The sequence below is a fragment of the Hemitrygon akajei genome, unplaced genomic scaffold (assembly GCF_048418815.1).
Source record: "Hemitrygon akajei unplaced genomic scaffold, sHemAka1.3 Scf000073, whole genome shotgun sequence".
Classification (NCBI taxonomy): Eukaryota; Metazoa; Chordata; class Chondrichthyes; order Myliobatiformes; family Dasyatidae; genus Hemitrygon; species Hemitrygon akajei.
In genome coordinates, this window is record NW_027331959.1 from 3101563 (window position 1) to 3119808 (window position 18246).

General features: G+C 45.6%; 1 protein-coding gene across 2 annotated transcripts; it reads right to left on the reverse strand.

The window, feature by feature from the left end:
- Positions 1 to 248: 248 nt before the first annotated feature.
- On the reverse strand, positions 249 to 7021 carry LOC140722225 (NACHT, LRR and PYD domains-containing protein 3-like). 2 transcript variants are annotated; one of them, XM_073037012.1, is made up of 6 exons: positions 6875 to 7021; positions 3436 to 5173; positions 1771 to 1857; positions 1451 to 1621; positions 1132 to 1295; positions 249 to 967 (listed from the first exon to the last, which is right to left on the reverse strand). In XM_073037012.1, the coding sequence occupies exons 2-5, from the start codon at positions 5103 to 5105 to the stop codon at positions 1157 to 1159; spliced, it is 2067 nt and encodes a 688-aa protein (XP_072893113.1). In that variant the 5' UTR covers positions 5106 to 5173; positions 6875 to 7021; the 3' UTR covers positions 249 to 967; positions 1132 to 1156. The 2 variants fall into 2 exon arrangements, with proteins under 2 accessions (XP_072893113.1, XP_072893112.1); XM_073037011.1 differs by lacking the exon at positions 6875 to 7021 and having other exon boundaries at positions 3436 to 5216.
- Positions 7022 to 18246: the final 11225 nt, after the last annotated feature.

An 18246-nucleotide genomic window follows, 5' to 3' on the forward strand; every position in this document is an offset into this window, starting at 1 on the left:
GGAGAGAAAGCGCCAGAGCGAGAGCGATGAAGGAGTGGGGGGGATGGACCAATGAAATTGTGGGGGAGCAGGAGCTAGAAAAGCACGGGATCAGCATGGGGGGGGGTGGGGGGTACTAGATCCTGGATACCAGACTTCCCTAAGCCTGGAGGTGAGACACTGCCCTGGAGTGAAGCTCTGGATCACTACCGCGGTGCATGGTGTTCACCAGGCAGCAGGAACCTCAGATCAAGTCTAACACCAAGACAGGAAGTTATAGCAATTTATTGATTTCATTATGACATATGTAAATTAAACAACGCGTAACCTGCTGAATAAATAAGCTGTTCCAGATTCACTCAGTCACACACAATTAACTGACTGGTGACAATGAGTGACAGATTGAATAATCAGTCCCGTTTCTCACCATCACCCCAGATCAGGGAACCGCTGATTATAAAATCACATTTCAGGGCTGTGTCCAAGATCACTGCAGTTCCAGGGTTGCTACCAAGGTACAGTATTTATCCATTTAACGTCATTATATTGGCCAGACTGCTGAATGTACCTCCCTCAGCAAAGTGAGCAAAAGTATTCTCTCCTAGAGTAATCCCACCCCGGGTCACTCATGTCCCAGATTGAGCCCCACCTCTGGGCTCTTTCAGTCTGTGTAACTCCACAAGAACTCACTTAAATGAGCACTAAGACTGGGGCATCCAGCATACAGCACCACTGGTCAGAAAGGGGAATTACATGACTGTGGAAACACTTCTGACATCAAAGAGCGCTTGGTTGGAAACGAAATCCATTAGAACCATTGGGAATTAATCCTGGAGCATTGTCATTAAAGGAGATGGCCGGGAATCGAACAAAATGTCCCCATCCCTTGGGTGCAAATGTTCACAGGGTCACTGTCAGTCCAGGTCTGAGTTTCTCCAGAGACCTCAGTTCCATCTCCCCAGTCTCACTGAAGCGATTTCTCCACAGCCTGAAAAGGATGGAAGAATAAAGAGGAAATAAACAACTGATACAACAGTTACTGTAACAGCGGACTGGGGTTAAAATTTCAACAACGCTGACAAACAAATATCACCGGTAAACCTATGGATCCGCTGATATTTTATCACACTGAGCATTAACATGAACACTCACTCGATACAGGCCAGACTCGGGACTGTCAGTATGAGCTGATGAAGAGTGGGGATAGATCGGTCCGTGAGTTTGATCTCAGGGCCAGCTCTGTCAGTGATTGGTTTGTAGTGAGAGTGGAGACAAGATCTTCGGTACCAGAATCTGTGAGACCAACCTTCCACAGCCTGCAGATGAGAGAGAGTGAGGGTGAAAAAACACAAAGACACAGGAGACAATACAAAACCCCACTGTTAATCTGGAACACAATTATTATCATATTAATGTCAAATGTCAGCCACCCAGTGACTGTAAACACAAGCTCCCACAGTCTGCTGCTTACCACAGTTTCTTTATTTTACACTCTGGGTTCCTCAGAGCCACAGACACCAGTTTCACTCCTGAATCTCCCAGTTTATTAACACTCAGGTTCAGCTCCGTCAGTGTTCGGTTTGCGCTGAGAGCGGAGGCGAGATCCTCAGCACCAGTATCTGTGAGACCAACATCGTTCAGCCTGGGGATGAGAGAGAGAGGGTGAAGGACACACAGACAGGAGACATCAGGAATTCCCAGTGTTTATCAGTAAAATGATTACTGATGAGCTTGATGTTTAATTTCTGACACCCAGAGACTGTAAACACAGTCCCACAGTCTGTTACTTACCGCAGTTTCTGTATTTCACACTTAGGGTTCCTCAATGCTGCAGACACCAGTTTCACTCCTGAATCTCCCAGGATGTTCCCCCCTAGTCTAAACACAAAGAGACAAACTAATGAACAAAGTGATTGAGACCGTGGGTCTGAGATAATATCTCTCATTCCGATATTTCAGGAAACAGGAAACCCTTCAGTAAATCACTGATTGAATGTCACTACCGAATGTCAGTAATTTAGTGTTAGTGTGACTGTAATTTCTTATAATCTGTCTCCTTCCCCAACAGTTAGTATAGTGTTCCTGATGTGAGAATGTCAGAAGGGTCAGGGTTGAATGGTGAGAGAACGTCCCTCTGAGAGGAGGCATTGTGGATGGGAAAATCTCCATGGGACGTGCACACAGATCCCGTCAGGAGGAAGGCGAATGAGGAAGAGGGCTTCCCATAGGGCGATGGGGAATGAGGAGGTGATTCCAAGAGGATGAAGGGGATGGGGAAGAGAGTCCCACAGGATGAAGGGAGTAGGGGTGGAAGAGTGATTCCACACAGCAGGAATGGACATAAGGGAAGAGAGATCCAGAGGAGAAAGTGGAATGAGGAAGAGAGATCCCTATTGGAGGAAGGGGGATGAGCAAGAGAAAACACCACAGTGGAAGGCAGATGGGAAAGTGATCCGCACAGGAGGAAGCAGTTGGAGAATAGGGATCCAGCTGGAGGTAGGGGATGGAGAAGAGAGATCCTACAGAACAAAGGGGGAGAGGAAATTGAGATCCCACCAGAGGCAGAGGAATCGAGAAGAGAGTTGCCACAGGGGTAATGGGGATGGGGAACAGAAATATCACAAGGGGAGGAGAATGGGGAAAAGAGAAGAGAACTCACAACAGGAAGGGAATGAGGAAGAGAGATCCCCCCCACAGGGGAAAGGGGGTGGGCAATGAAGATCCCACAGGGGGAAGATGTAGAAGGGAGAACCCACAACAGGAAGGGGGATAGGGGTTATACTCACAGGGCAAAGGGGGTAGGGAAGAGAGATCCCCACAGGGGAAATGGGGTGGCGTAGAGAGACCCGACAGAGCAATGGAGAAAAATGAATGCACAGGAGGAGTGGAGCTCGTGCAGAGAGGTCCAACAGTGGGAATGGAAGTGGTGAACAGAGATCCCACAGGAGTATAGTGATGAGAAAAGATGTTCCCACAAGAGGAGGTAATGCAGACATACATCCATGGGAGAAGTTGATCTAAACTGAGGTCCAAAATCGGGAGAGAGGCTGCCCACATGGTTACTGGGTATTGGGTATTGAGAAAAGTCACACAGGTGGTGTGATGGAAATAGTCACACACAGGGAAGAACAGGGGAGGGCAATCTCACAGCAGCATTTTTAAACCTCTCACTGGGAGAGTCAGCTGACCCTCTCTTGTCTCTCAATGGGAAGAGGGTGTGAAGTTCCTACACACCTCCTGCAGTCAGTGTCAGTTGTTCATGATCTGATGGACTCCAAATCCCATCAGAAAGAACCACAGAACCCTGCTGTCATTGGGGAATTACTGACCAGTACAATGGTCATTTGTCACAAATTTTCATGATCTGATTTACTCAGATTTTACCCAATTTCCTTCACATTGAAACAGCACAATGGAACAGTTTCACATTTCAGAGTGAGAGAGAGAGCTGGTTACCTCAACTCCTGGCACTTGTGTAGCCCTGGTCCCAGCCGCTCTATACCTTCAAACTGAATGCGGCAGTTCCAGAAATCGAGCTGTTTTATTGTATCACAGAGTCCGATGACATGAGACAGGACCGTGCAGTCAATTGGGGTCAGTGGCATTTCACAGAATGAAAGTTTTTCCACAGATCCCAGTGTAGCCTGGGCCAGTTCACGATTCTGAGACTCAAACAGGTAATGCAATGTGTTCAAGAGGTTCCTTGTATCATCTTCACCAGCAGCGTTATGTATCTGGTACTTAACCTTCTCCTCCACCCACTCAATCACTCGGCAGATTGTTTGATGATGGAATGGACCAAGAAACTCCTCCAGGCCCCGAGCTGTCATTGGGTTGGAGAGACCAGCAACAAAACGGAGAAATATCTCAAATCGCCCATCTATGGTGTTGTGGGCTTCAGTGAGGGATTTCAGGATATTCCCCGGATATATATTCAGAAATTGTGTGAGTGCAGCTACAAATTCTTGGATGGTGAGGTGTGGGAACGTGTACACCACACATCGGGCAGAATCTTCTCTTTCCAAAAGCTCCATCAGGAACCCAGACAGGAACTGGGAAGGGTGTAGAATGTAGTTGATCAAATCACCATCTGTAAACACAATCTTCTTCTCAAACACTCCTCTGAAGGCCATCTGACCAACCCTGAGTAACACATCACGGGGGTTTTCAATCTCGCGGCCGTGGTTTTTCAGGATGTTGTAAATATAGTAGGAGTACAGTTGGGTGATGGTCTTGGGAATTTGATGTGGGTCCCTGACTCTTTCTGTGAAGAAGGGGCCTAATGCCAGAGCGAGGATCCAGCAGTAGGAGGGGTTGTAGCTCATGGTGTACAGGATCTCGTTCTCCTTCACATGTTTGAAAACATCTGCTGCCACCATCTGATCTTCAAAATGCCTGATGAAATATTCCTTCCGTTCTTCACCAACAAATCCTAGGATTTCAGCCCAGACAGTGATCTCTGCTTTTTTCAATAAATGTAACACAGTGGGGCGGGTTGTCAGCAGCACCGAACATCCTGGGAGCAGCTTGTGCTGGATTAAACTGTACACTATATCAGACACCTCACACCGGAATTCAGTATCTGTGCATGTCAACCGAGGTCTAGTGTCCCTCTGACTGTTGGAAAAATCGATTCTGTGTTTGAATTCATCCAAACCATCAAATATAAACAGCAATCGCTTAGAGTTTTTCCAGACCTCTCTTAGAGAATTCCCAAAGTAAGGATACTGATGCAGAATCAGTTCCTTCAAGCTAATTCTGCAGGTAATGGTGTTTAAATCCCGGAATCTGAAACTAAAGACAAACTGGAATTGTTGGTATATTTTCCCCGTGGCCCAGTCATAAACAATCTTTTGCACCATTGTTGTTTTCCCGATCCCCGGGACCCCAGCCACTGCTGCTGAACTCCCAGATTTGGATTTACTTCGGGAAAAACTAACTTCGAACAGCTGATCAGTCCGTATTTTCTCCAGCTCTCCACGGAGATCTTTCTCTCTGCACTCCTCGTGGTCTCTGCCTCTTGCCAGCAGTTCATGTTCCACCAGTCTCCGATCTCGAACAGTAGAAATGAGCGTGAGCTCAGCGTATCGGTCAACCAGCTGAAAAACCTTCTTCTTCTCCTTCATCAGGATATTTTTCACACTCAGTGTTTCAGTTTGTGCCCGTAGAGTCTCCTTGTGTCTCTGTTGAACATCTTCCATGGGGACAGAGAAAGTAATCAAAATGTTAAATCTTGCAAACAACAAAGAACTTTACAACTGCATTTCAACATTCACCGTTTGAGATTACATGAAATAACTTAATACTTACATGGATATCAGGACAGAAAAGTAAAAACCTGTTGATAAACACCGGAAATGACAACGATGAATGTCCTGAAAACATCCAATTTTCATTTGCTGATACTAATTACTGTGAAGGTGAACCTTCCCCTGAAATCCCATTGCAATCCTGACTGCACTTCTGTGGATGTTTTCCATTACAACATTTCATCACTTTTAAACCATTGTTTACATCATTAGCAGATGAAGTTAATGTTATCCTGGTGTGGACATATGGAGAGCAGGACACTGCATTTTGGCAAAGTTGCACAGTGTGGATTCAAAGGTGTCTACAGCTCGTGCATCAAAACAGGCGCAGTGTATATGTGAAATAATCAAGTTGGGCAGCATCTGTGTAGAGAATCACAGAGGAGTTTAGGATCGATAACCCATCGGAATAACTAGCAAGGAAATTGTTAATTTTCATTTGCAGTATTGGAGAAGGGGGATGCAATATGAAAGGGAATCTCCGTGAACGGGACAGACCACAAGTGAGCCAGTGATGTACAATAGTGGGATAGGGTGGTGATTCCTTGGTAACAGCTACAGATCGGTCTGGCAGTGGGTGTGTGGAGCGCTCAATTATTGAAAACAATCAATTATTAATGTCACATGTACGGCGGTACAATAGAAAACATTTTACTGGCTGTCCATATCGATCATTTCATCACATACTGTAGGTACATTGAGGCCGTACAAGGAAAATCAGAACAGAATAGTTCAAGGAAGCAGTATTCCAGTGGTCAAGAAAATGCAGTACAGGCAGACAATGAGGTGTAAGGCCAAAAGATAATTAACAGGCCAGCCTTTTGTCTAAAACCACGCTCCTAAACTTTATGCTGACATTTGTTACGATTAAACATCAGATCAAAACAATTTTCTGTTGAATTTTGTACAGTATATAACTAACATCATTTTCTCTTTTATTTTCTTAGTTTTTTTTAACAATAATGATGCTTGAACTACACCATCTGTACGAAAAGTGCTTTAACAATAAGTTAGTATTATACTTTCTCAGCTCAAGCTGATTAACCCCTTGGTCTGGGCATCGCCAAACAGACATTTCTAATTTGCTGGGTATTTCCAGACTGTTCTAGTGCCGTCCAGTACTGTTGTTTTCTGCGGATTTACATATGTAGGCCTAATTGTTTTACACTATTGAGCACCGCTGTTGGAACAATCTTTACCCAGTTCACGTCCTGCAGTCTTTCAATTTCTTCTTTTAATTCAGCTTATTTCTACCGCTTTGCACTAACTGATTTATCTATGTTATGAGTGTGATGTACTTGTCATCAATTGCATATGATTGCGTGGAGTGCTCAATCCCGTTTTCGCTGATAAAAATATATAATGAAAAGCCATCTCACTGTTGTGCAATCTATTTGTCTCTTATTTCTTTTACTCCTTTTCTCCTGGATGGTGTTAATCTAAGTGGGTTCATACGTACATGCTTTTTTAATTGCCATTTATTTTCTTATTTTTCTTCTTAACATTACCAGATTGGTTTCAAACCAAGATATTATGCTAAAAGAACATGTAATTATGAGTGTTTGGTGCCATTGTTATACTTATACCTTTTACTGTCGAGCTGCTTGGCAGATTTTCTTAAGCTTTGAAGTAAATTCTGTTGAACGTTTTCCCTTCTTGCTGATACCTCAAATACTTAGATGCTTCAGATTAATCCATCAGTTGTGTGTTCTATCCTGCTGCTCCATTTTGAATTCTACTTGATTCACGTTACATGTGTTTTGAATGGTTTTATCTATTTAGTGAGTTGTTCTTGCTTTTTTTTATCCTGGCTCATTGTTCTGGATTGTCCCTTCAGTTATAATTCTCCATGGGTTGTCACCTTGTCGTGATGGAGAACCTTGTGTGGCCCTGTGATCCCGAGAGCGATGCCGTCTGGAACTATGGTGCTGGTAGGGTCACCCATGGCGGTAAGGCCGAGAATGATGTTCCTGAAAAAGAACAATCCAACCAAGATCTCAACGGTGGAACAAGCAGACAAAGTTACTTCAAACTCAACGGCTGTGAAGTTCGATGAAGGCTGCAATAAACCCATCAGCTCCAATCGTCATGGTTTCCATGCCATTGGAATTAGTCGGTTGACTTGTGAAATATTGTGTGCTTGTTGGAGTGCAACATCAAGTACACGTTAAACAAATACATGCACAGGCGTCTTCACTCTGTGGGCTACTTCTACAGAATGAAGACCATCATCTTCTACCTCGATGGATAGCCACAACGATCTGTAATAATGGATCCGGCGTAATGTAATTTGTAGGATTCTGACTAAAGCTGGATCAAGTTTGTATTTATAATAAGGTATGTTGTCTACTAGGAGTGTATATATTGAAGCAATAATTAGGTAATAATGTTTGCCACTGCAAGTAATCAGATTGAGTTAAACTGCAGGATCCTCTAAGGTGTTGCATTGTATCTCTTGGCATTGTCTGCATTCATCATCTAAAATTTAACATATTTTCTTTTTGTATTTTAGATATTTCTTTGTGTTAATTTCCTGGTCCTGTATTGCCACAACGAACCTCCCTGTTTCTGGGAAGAGGTCTTTAACTCTGAGCCAGACATTCAATGTTTCCTTGTCGTCATCTATTCAAATCAGATCGTAGGGAATTCTTCCATGGAGGGTCATGATCTTCTATTCTTTAATGACCTTTTCTCCTGATATTTATTATATTTTTCTGGGTTGTGTTTTCGCAAGTTTAGGGATGTGTACATATTAGTATGGAGTGTTGAATCCTATTTTTGTTGATGAAAATATATCCCTTGAAGGTTTATCTGACATTTGTGTAGTACTTTGTGTCTGTTATCCCTCTTCCTCCTTCCGTCCTAGGTAATGCAATGTTCAAAATACATTTATTATCAAAGTATGTGTAAGTGATACAACATTGACGTTCAGCTCCTTACATAGAACAAAGAAACCCAAAATAAGCCATTGAAAAGCACATCTTCAAATACCTAATTTGCGAAGAAAACAAATCATGCAAACAAACAGCGTTCAGAACAAAAATCCATCAATTAGAGTCGGTCCACTTATCCCCAGTTCCGTGCAGAGCAGAGCCAACTTCGGGGAGCTGTGAGCTGAACTGCCCAACCCTTGTCTCAAATCCCGACACTCTTGAACTTTTCCATTCTTACTGGTTGCTTAAAATGTCATTCAAACATCAGATTCAGTTGCGTTGATATGCTCTAGGGCCTGGACGCCGCTGTCTTATATCATCCTGTACATAACTTTTCAAATTCGGCCCGGTGCTCAGATCATTGAACAAACCTCAAGCTCTGTCATTTTGATACGCTGCGTGGCCTGGACCTGGTCTATCCAATTCACCTGGCGCCCAGATATCATCCATACACAGGGATCTGTCTATTCAATACACTCAGGGACCTGTATCCCGTCTCCTCGATTCGGCTGGTGCTCTGGTCTCTTGAGTCTGGGTAATCTCCTCGGCTCTGCTGCATCAAATTGCCTCCAATTCCAAAGGAAAGCTATAGGCTTTTACTTAACCATTCAATGCGTCCGAGTGTCCATAGTGTTTTCTAAAACTTGTCATTTCAATTCTTTTACTCTGTCTGGAAAAATTTCCAGATTGGTAAATGACCAAGGTATTATGACAAAAGAATATGCCATTATAGGTACAGCAAAAGTGTTTATTGCCTTTCTTATATTTTGACTATTGAGCTCTGGCAGTTTGCTTGAGCCGTGAAGTAAATTCTGATGGAAGATTTCCCTTTATTGCAGTATGATCTATCTTATTTGCTTGTTGCTATCCAAAATACTTGTATGTTTCACATTCATCAACTGGTTGTATTGTTGCTGTCCCTGATCATTGAGCGAGTACCTCCTCTCTGATGGTAGCAATAAGAATCGGGCATGCCCTGTGTGATGGGGTTCCTTATTGCTGGATGCCGCCTCTTTTTGGCACCACTCCTTGAAGATGTCTTGGATACCAGGGAGGCAAGTGCTCATGAGAGAGTTAACTGCCTTTACAAATTTCAGCAGCTTATTTTGGTCCTTTGCAGTGTCACACCACTTTCGACTCAGTTACAGACGATGATACAATGTCCGAATGATCTCCACGGTACACATTTAGACATTTGCTAATGTATTATGTGACATATCACATCTCCTGAAACCCATCGTGAAATATCACCGCTGCTATATCTTCTTTGAAAGTGTTGGGCCTAGTATCAATCCTCAGAAATGTTGACACCCTGGAACTTGAAATTGCTCAAGCACTCCACTTCCTCTCCCCCTATGAGGACAGGTGTGTGCTCCCTCGTCTTACCCCTCTGAAGCCCACAAGCAATCCTTTGAGCTTACTGACAAAAGTAAGACAAAATTGTTTCTGCGGCACCACTCAACTGGCTGAAATATCTCACTCCTATACGCCTTTTTGTCACCATCTGACATTCTGAAAACAATAGTTGAGTCGTCAGCAACAACATGGATGGCATTTGAGCTGTGCCAAGTCTCACATTCCTTGGAGTAGAGAGAGTAGATAAGTGGGATAACACAGATCCTTGAGGTGTGTTATACTTGATTATCAATAAAGTGGAGATGTTATTTCCAATCGGTACAGACTGCGATTCTCCAGCTAGGAAGTAGAGGATCCATTTGTGGTGGGAGGTCTTGAAGTGTTTGATCATATCTGCGGAATGATGGTGTTAAACTGCAGTTGACATTAATATTCGTATTGTCCAACTGATCGAAGGCCTCGTGAAGAGCCAATGAGATCACATCCAATGTACACCAATGTTGGCGACAGGCAAATTGCAGTGGGTCCAGGCCCTTGCTGAGACAGAAATGAATTCAAGTTATAACTGATCTCTGAAAGGTCTTCATCACCGTAGATGTGAGTGCTACTGGACGATAGTCATTAAGGGGGCTCACCTTGCTCTTCTCGGACACTGGTATGATTGTTGCCCTTTGGAAGCAGGTGGGAATGTACGTCTGCAGCAATGAGAGGTTGAAAATGTCTTCAAACAGCTCGTTCATGCATATTTCCAGAGCCCTACCAGGTACAGCTTCAGGGCGTGTCACCTTGCGAGGGTTCACCCTCTTGAAAGACTTTCTGACATCGGCCTGCAAGACAGATCACAAGGATCAATGGGTGCTGCAGAGATTCTCAAAGCAGTAGTTCTATTCTCCCTGTTCTGTAAGTAATTACGTTAGGTTTCGGTTTGTTGGAAGCATTGGCCTGCAAACCCTGCCAGAGCCGATGTGCATCCAATTCCCCCTCCAGCTTCAATCTGAGTTGTTGTTTTCCTCTTGAGATAAACCTCCATAAGTCGTATCTGGCTTTCCTGTAAAGTCCCGGATTTCATGACATGAAAGCCACAGACCTAGTCCTCGGCTGATTTGAATCTCCTGGATCATCCGTGGCTTTTGGTTTGGGTTATGTTTGGTATGGTCTCGTAGGCACATAGTCATCCACACAGGTTTTAATGAAATCGGTGACAAGTGTGTTGCACTCATCCAGACCCGAAGGTGAATCCTTGAATACGGCCCTGTCCACGTACTCAAAGCAGAACTGTAAGCGCTCCTGTGCTTCCAGTGTCCATACCTTCTTGTTTCTCACTACCACTACAGTGGTCTTCATTTTCTGCCTATACTCAGGGATTACAAGTACCACTGGGTGATCAATGTTTCCAAAGTGCGGGCGTGGGATGGCACAGTAAGCGCTCTTGATAGTAGTATAACTGTGCTCCACTGTCTTGGTTCCTTTGATTCCACAGGTATATGTTGGTGACAATTGTTTAAAGATTTTTTTTACAAGCTGGTTATTTAAAATCACCCAAGATGATGGGGAATACATCAGATGGTGCTGTTGACATGATCCTGATGTGAGATAACAAGATGATGGCTGCAAACATCCACAGATAAAATGGACAACGCTTGATTGTGAGATGTTCCAGGTTGGCGGAGCATGACTGGGGAAGAACCGTCACGTCTTTACACCACAGGGACTTCATAATGATGCGTTACAGACAATACTTGTGAAATTCCTACAACATCTGATGAAGCATTGGTGTACTACAAGTACCCTATTTATTAACAAACAACAATAAGGAGGCCATTATGTATTTTTGCTGATTAGGACAATATTTTAATGGGTGATTTGTGATTTCTTCTTTAGGTTTTACCTTAGTATAATATTTATTTTTATCGTGAGACCGTCTTAACAAAGTGGGTCAACATTCAATAGTATTATAAATACAGATGCTGTATTACAGACACTGTAACACTGTCCTAGATTCTGGTGGCACGTACATTCAGGCTTTGCATCTTCTGCGCAATGGGAGATGGAGAAGAGAAAATGTTTGAGGTGGAAGACGGAAAAGCAGCAAGGCTTTGTGCAGGACAAGTAGTGTCTTACTAACTTCAGGAGGTCATTTGACAAAATCCAACATGGGAGCCTCATACAGAAATTAACATGCTTATGAATAGTGGTGAATTGGCACTTAGGATACATAATTGTCTTCCCCAGAGAAGACAGATGGTAATGAGTCTTATTCTGGCTAGAGTTCTTTAAGGATCCACACAGGGATCTGCCTGATATATACATATTATGATGTGTGTGTGTGTGTGTGTGTGTGTGTGTGTGTGTGTGTGTGTGTGTGTGTGTGTGTGTGTGTGTGTGTGTGTGTGTGTGTGTGTGTGTGTGTGTGTGTGTGTGTGTGTGTGTGTGTGTGTGTATAGAGAGAGAGATAGATACACACACACACACACATTTTATACATATATACATTTGAATCGCAGCAAGAGACAGAGATGGAAGAGGTAAAAGCTCAGAGAGAAGCTGTTTTTCTTAACTAATTGGGGCAAAGAGGTTAGACTGCGTAGGCATATGATGTAGCGCACCAAAGGTTTAAAAAGAGAGACCGCCATATACAGCGGCCATCGTCGGAGTGGACGGAGGCACAGTGGTACGGCTTTGGCTCAATCAGGCTTCGGTGAGAACAGGCAGAGGCGAGCTTTGAACGGGAAATAACTGCGCAAGCGCATGAAAGTCGACCTCTGAGCTCAGCGGGGAAATTTACGAAGCGAGCAGAGGCTGAATACGAGCTTCACTCCAGGTGAGGTAAGGCCAGGTGAACTCATTTAATTAATCTAATTAGCTTGGTAGGTAATGGAGGCAGCAGTTAGGGCAGCTGAGTGCTCCGTTTGCAGTATGTGGGAAGTCAGGGCGAGCACAGCTGCCCCTGATGACTACACCTGCAAAAGCTCCTGACAAACCGTGTTAGGGAACTGGAGCTGGAGCTGGATGAACTTCGAATCATTCGGGAGGCAGAGGCAGAAATAGACAGGAGTTTCAGGGAGATACTCAGCTCGAGGAGTCAGGAGACAGGTAGTTGGGTGACTGTCAGGAGAGGGAATGGGAATAGACAGGAAGAGCAGAGCACCCCTGTGGCCGTTCCCATCAACAATATGTAACGGGGTTTTTTTCTTTTTCTTTGTTACTGTGTATGTAATCAAAATGGCGTCGTTGTTTTGTTACAAGTAGGAATGCTGGCGCCTGTGTTAATAGTAGGAATGCTAGGTTCTTTGTTATGATAAGTGCTGGAAGCTTGTTTGGGACTATAAACTGATTGTTGGTGGGGGTTTTGGGGAGTCGGTGCGATGGAGTGAGAGAGAGAGGACGGGGTGCTGGAAGCTGGGCGACGGAATGGACCCCGAGCGGGGGGTCCCCGGCCCAAGCTTTTCGGTGATGAGAGGAGACGGAGACAGAGGAGTGTGGAGCGTCTGGTCGACCACCGTGGGGGTCCCAGGAGGCGGTCGAGGAGTTCGGAGGGAATCGAATGGTGGCCAGAAGACTTCAGTAATTGAGCTCCAACGATTGTGCACGAAGTGGTTTGGACTTTGATAAGTTTGGCGCCTTTTCTCTTTTTTTCCTCTTATTCATATATACTGTATCGTTAGTAATCGCTTAGTTATAGTAATCTTTATAAATTGTACTCATTTAATCGCATAAGGTGTACTGTGTGTTTTTTGGGCGAGGCGGGGACATCACACAGCATCCACACCAGCTGATTACCCAGTTTGGCGGGGCCGAAGGCTGCTCCCCCTAGACTAGAACGAGTTTGAGCGATGCCTGAGGTGACCCAGGGGTTACATTGTGGGTGCGATCGTCCGGGATTGATTTCTGTGGAAGCTGTGTGATCGCCCTCTTTGAATTGTGTCTGCGGCGAAGAGCTGGTGTGCCTTTGTGGGTGTGCGATTGCCGGTTATCTCTGCATGTGTGTTGGGTGGGGTGGCTGCTGTTGGTAGCCCGGGGGTCGTTGTTCGAGTTCCGACTAGCGCTGAAGAAATGGTGGTGGTACCATGGGGTGTCCGTACTGTTTGGAGAGTGAGGAGTGACAGGTTGGGATTTTTCAGCTATGGTGGTGGGCTCCGCCCGGTTGTTGGAATAATGTCCAGCCCTAAAGGGGTGGAGATGTGGGCGGAGCAGACCTCTCAGTTGTTGGGTGAGTGGCAGTGCTTGGCTGAGGGAAAGCGACAGGGATTGGTTGAAAGTTTGAGTAGGCGGGCTGGTAGCGTTGTTAGAACTGTTGGGCGCAATTACCTCGAAGTGACAGCTGCCAGTTCTGGGAATGTGTGGGAAAATGCGTGTGGTTCGACTGGAAGTCAAATGCCGCAGCTGGGGGGCTTATCATATCCGTGGCAGGAGATTGGTGGGAAGTTTTTAGGGTATCCCTTTTGGTTAGGAGGGCAGATAAATTGCTTGCGGAGACAGGGGGATCTGTCAAGGGGATCAGTTGTTCCGTTGATCCGAGAGATGTCGGGAAACTTAGAGGAGGCCCAGTGGGGGAACGGCTTGGGGTCTCTGGGGGAGCACGTTCCCAGCAATGTACCAAGGAACTCCCGCAAGGAACAGACTCTATTCCTGAAGGCTTAGAGGGACCACGCACTCAGGTGTTGTTACGGATGGATGGAAGTCAAGTTAAAGCCATCCTCGGCACTGGGGCACCGGTTAAGTTGCTGTACAGTTTGTTTTATAACCGTTTTTGGAAGCCTTTACCCTTGATGACATTGACGGCACTGGAGATTTGGGGTACCAGTGCCGGTGATTATAAAGACGACGGTTGTTGGTCAGTGAAAATGGAGTTCTTAGAGGCAAATGTGGAGGTGACTGAGGTTCGTGAATCATTAATGCTGATGTGTCCGGACACTGTTGAGACGGGCAGCGTTTCGGTTATGGAGAGAACCAATATCCTGTTGGTGCGCTTGGGGGCCTGCCCGGAGGAGGCGGGTGAGAGCTGTTTGGAGGCATTGTCGATGCACCCAGAGTTTCGAGCTGCTTGTGCGGACGTGTGTAGCAGCATTGGGCCGATACCGAATTCAAACCAGAGCCGGTGGTGGTATGGCCTGGAGGAGTATCTGAGGGTGAGACCCTCTTAGTGGACGCTGCGAAATACCACCAGGGAGGGGAGTTGACTGCTGAAGACACCTCGGTGAGGCAGAGGTTGCGGCGACTGGCCCCTACAGCGTGGCAGACGTAGGCAGCGTGTGTGTGGATTATATTGGGCCGTAGAGGCGATGGCCTATCTGAGTGGTGCGAAGAGGTTTAAGGTGCTGGATCTGAGGAGTGGATGTTGCCAGATCCCGATGAGTGAGGCCGCCAAGGAGAAGACGGCGGTTAAAAGTTTCCTAGGAGTCTTTCCAGTCCGAAAAGATACCACAGGGTATCTCCGGAGCCCTTGCAACCTTCCTGCAGGGCATGTGGAAGACCATGGGGGTGTGGAGGCGTTTGGAATTTTGACGTATGTGGATGATCTCCTGGTATTTGGATTTGCCTCAGGAGAATATGAAGTGAGGGCGTTGCAGGAGCGGCTGAGAACTACAGAGTTAAGGTGTTTTCTGGACACGTGCCAGGGCTGGCGAAGGTCGCAGCTCGTGAGTGTCTGTCTCTACGGAATCAAGTTTGAAATGAAGACTGAGAGACCGGAGAGAGTGATCTGGAACCATTTGAAAGACTTACAAGTTGGAGAGAACGAAGAAAGTTGTTTGACTAAGGGCCACAGCAAACTGAGAGCCTGGAGAAGGGAGTTTGCGGAGGTGAAGAAATTGCGGACAAATCTCGGAAGGGGGAAGCGGTAGCTTGAAGGGAACCTGAAGATGACCATCGACAGTTCAAATGAAGTGCAAAACCTGAAGGTTGATCTGGAAGAAGTCATGAGGAGAAAAAAAGCTGGAGAGAAGTGCAGTGAATACTGAACTGGAGGGTGACCAATCTTTAACTGCTGCTTTTCAGGTCGGGGTGGAAGAAGCTGTTGGAGTAACTGCATTCCAGATTGAGATGGCCGGGATGCAGGAGTCAGAACTGCTGAGCCAGGGGCCAGAGAAGATGATAATCTCAATTGCAGGAGGCTGAAGAGACTGCAGGAGCAGTGCAGGCCACGTGTTTCCGTTTGGAGAAGATCAAACAGCAGCTACCGATCGAAGAAATGAGGAAGAATACGGATTCAAAGGCTGATGTGCTGGATGTGTGGTACATGCTGCCTTTTGCTGACTTTCCCTCGATTGAGGAAGAGACCTTTGGCCCTTCTTCCACTGAGTCAGGTGTAGTGGGGAGGGTTAGCTGTGTGCAGTGTGGGGCATGAGTGAGAGGTTGAAAGAGGAGTTGGTAGTGGACCCAAGGTATCCTCAGCTGTGTCCTAGCCTAAGGGTTTAGGTGAGGGGGGTACAGAGGTCTCAGAAGGGTTTGGGAACGCCCAGATAGTTGGCCTATATAGCGCCTAAGGAACAGGGCGTGAGGTTTACTGTGTGGGGAGGAGATGTCACTGCTTGTGCTTGGGTTACGGTGTGTTGGCAGGAAAGGTGACGAGTTATCTAATAGTCATGAGGACATGACTTTTATTTGGTGGGGGGAGAGTGTAACGGAGGTTTTTTTCTTTTTCTTTGTTACTGTGTATGTAATCAAAATGGCGTCTTTGTTTTGTTAAAAGTAGGAATGCTGGCGCCTGTGTTAATAGTAGGAATGCTAGCGTCTTTGTTATGATAAGTGCTGGAAGCTTGTTTAGGACTATAAACTGATTGTTGGTGGGGGTTTTGGGGAGTCGGCGCGATGGAGTGAGAGAGGGAGGACGGGGTGCTGGAAGCTGGGCGACGGTACGGACCCCGAGCGGGGGTCCCCGGCCCAAGGTTTTCGGTGATGAGAGGAGACGGAGACAGAGGAGTGTGGAGCGACTGGTCGACCACCGTGGGGGTCCCAGAAGGCGGGTCGAGAAATTCGGAGGGGATCGAATACCAGAAGACTTCAGTAATTGAGCTCCAACGGTTGTGCACGAAGTGGTTTGAACTTTGATAAGTTTGGCGCCTTTTCTTTTTTTTTCTCTTATTCATATACACTGTATCGTTAGTAATCGCTTAGTTATAGTAATCTTTATAAATTGTACTCATTTAATCGCATAAGGTGTACTGTCTGTTTTTTGAGCGAGGCGGGGACATCACACAGCATCCACACCAGCTGATTACCCAGTTTGGCGGGGCCGAAGGCTGCTCCCCCTAGACTAGAACGAGTTTGAGCGATGCCTGAGGCGACCCAGGGGTTACATTTGCATCATTTTTCTAGATGATTTTACATCAGAAATTAGAAATAGTGTACAGTCAACATTCTGGGCGAGGAACTTGGCTCTCGGCCTGTAGGAAGGGTCTTTGCATGTTTGAGAATTTTTTTTTTAATCCAACATAAGGCCACTAAGAAAGCCATACAAATCCAAAAGAATAAACATGAGGGCAAACTGGCCAATAATATAAAGTGGAATGCTAACAGGTTGTTTTACAGCTATATAAAGAGTAAAAGGGCGGTGAGAGTTGAAACTGGACTACTGGAAATAACGCTGGTGATGTAGTAATGGGGGATAATGAAATGGCATATGAAGCTCATGAGTACTTTACATCAGCTCTTCCTGTGAAAGACTTTAACGGTGTTCCTGAAGACCGTGAGTGCCAGGGAGCATGAGTGAGTGCCTTTTCTATTACAAAGGAAAAAGCGCCAAAGAAACGCAAAGGTCTTAAATAGGACAAGTGGACCATATGGCTGACATCCCACAGTTCTGAAAGAGGTTGCCGAAGAGACAGCAGATGCAGTGGTTATCATTTTCCAAGAATCACTGGATTCTGTTATGGTTCCGGAGGAATGTCAAATTGCAAATTTCTCTGCACTCCTTAAAAAGGGAGGAAGGCAAATGAAGAATGAAATTATAGGCCCGTTCGGCTACCCTGCCTGACAAATCTGACAGGGTTCCTCGAGGACGTAACAATTAGCATAAAAATAATGAAGGGAGGTGGATGTCTTTGGCACAAATGTAACCCTCAGGCTCGCCCAGCTCCTGTTCGTCTAGGGGAGTCGGCCTTCAGCCCCACCAAACTGGGTAATCACGTTGTGTGGATGTTGTGCAATGTACCCCCAGCTACAAACCCACAACGCAAAATACCAGATAGTACACCATATGCAATTAAATGATAGAACATTATGAATCTTAATCTGAATATAGTACTGAAAATAAAAAAAGTGCCCAAGTCAAGTCAAAGTCACGTTTGAGCTCACTCAGTAGTCATTCTTCCACCATCGGTCTCCTCCGAGCGTCACCGAACTTCGAACTTCCACATCCCAGTCCACTCCGCCTGGTGGTCTACCCGCTCTCTCCACACGCGTCCTCCCTCTTCATCTCTCCTCGACAAAAACCGCGAAGACAACGTCCTTCCTGATACACAAGACAAAGCAACAATCTCCGATGGGCTAACAGGCATAACCCAAACATTGTTGCTACAGAGAAACAATTATCTCAGCAGGGAACATTACTTAGAAGCCATTACTTTAGCCTTAGCAGTGAAACATTTCAAAGAAGCCATTACATAGAAAGATAGAAAGCCTATGGCACAATACAGGTCCTTCAGCCTAAAACGCTGCACCGAAAATGT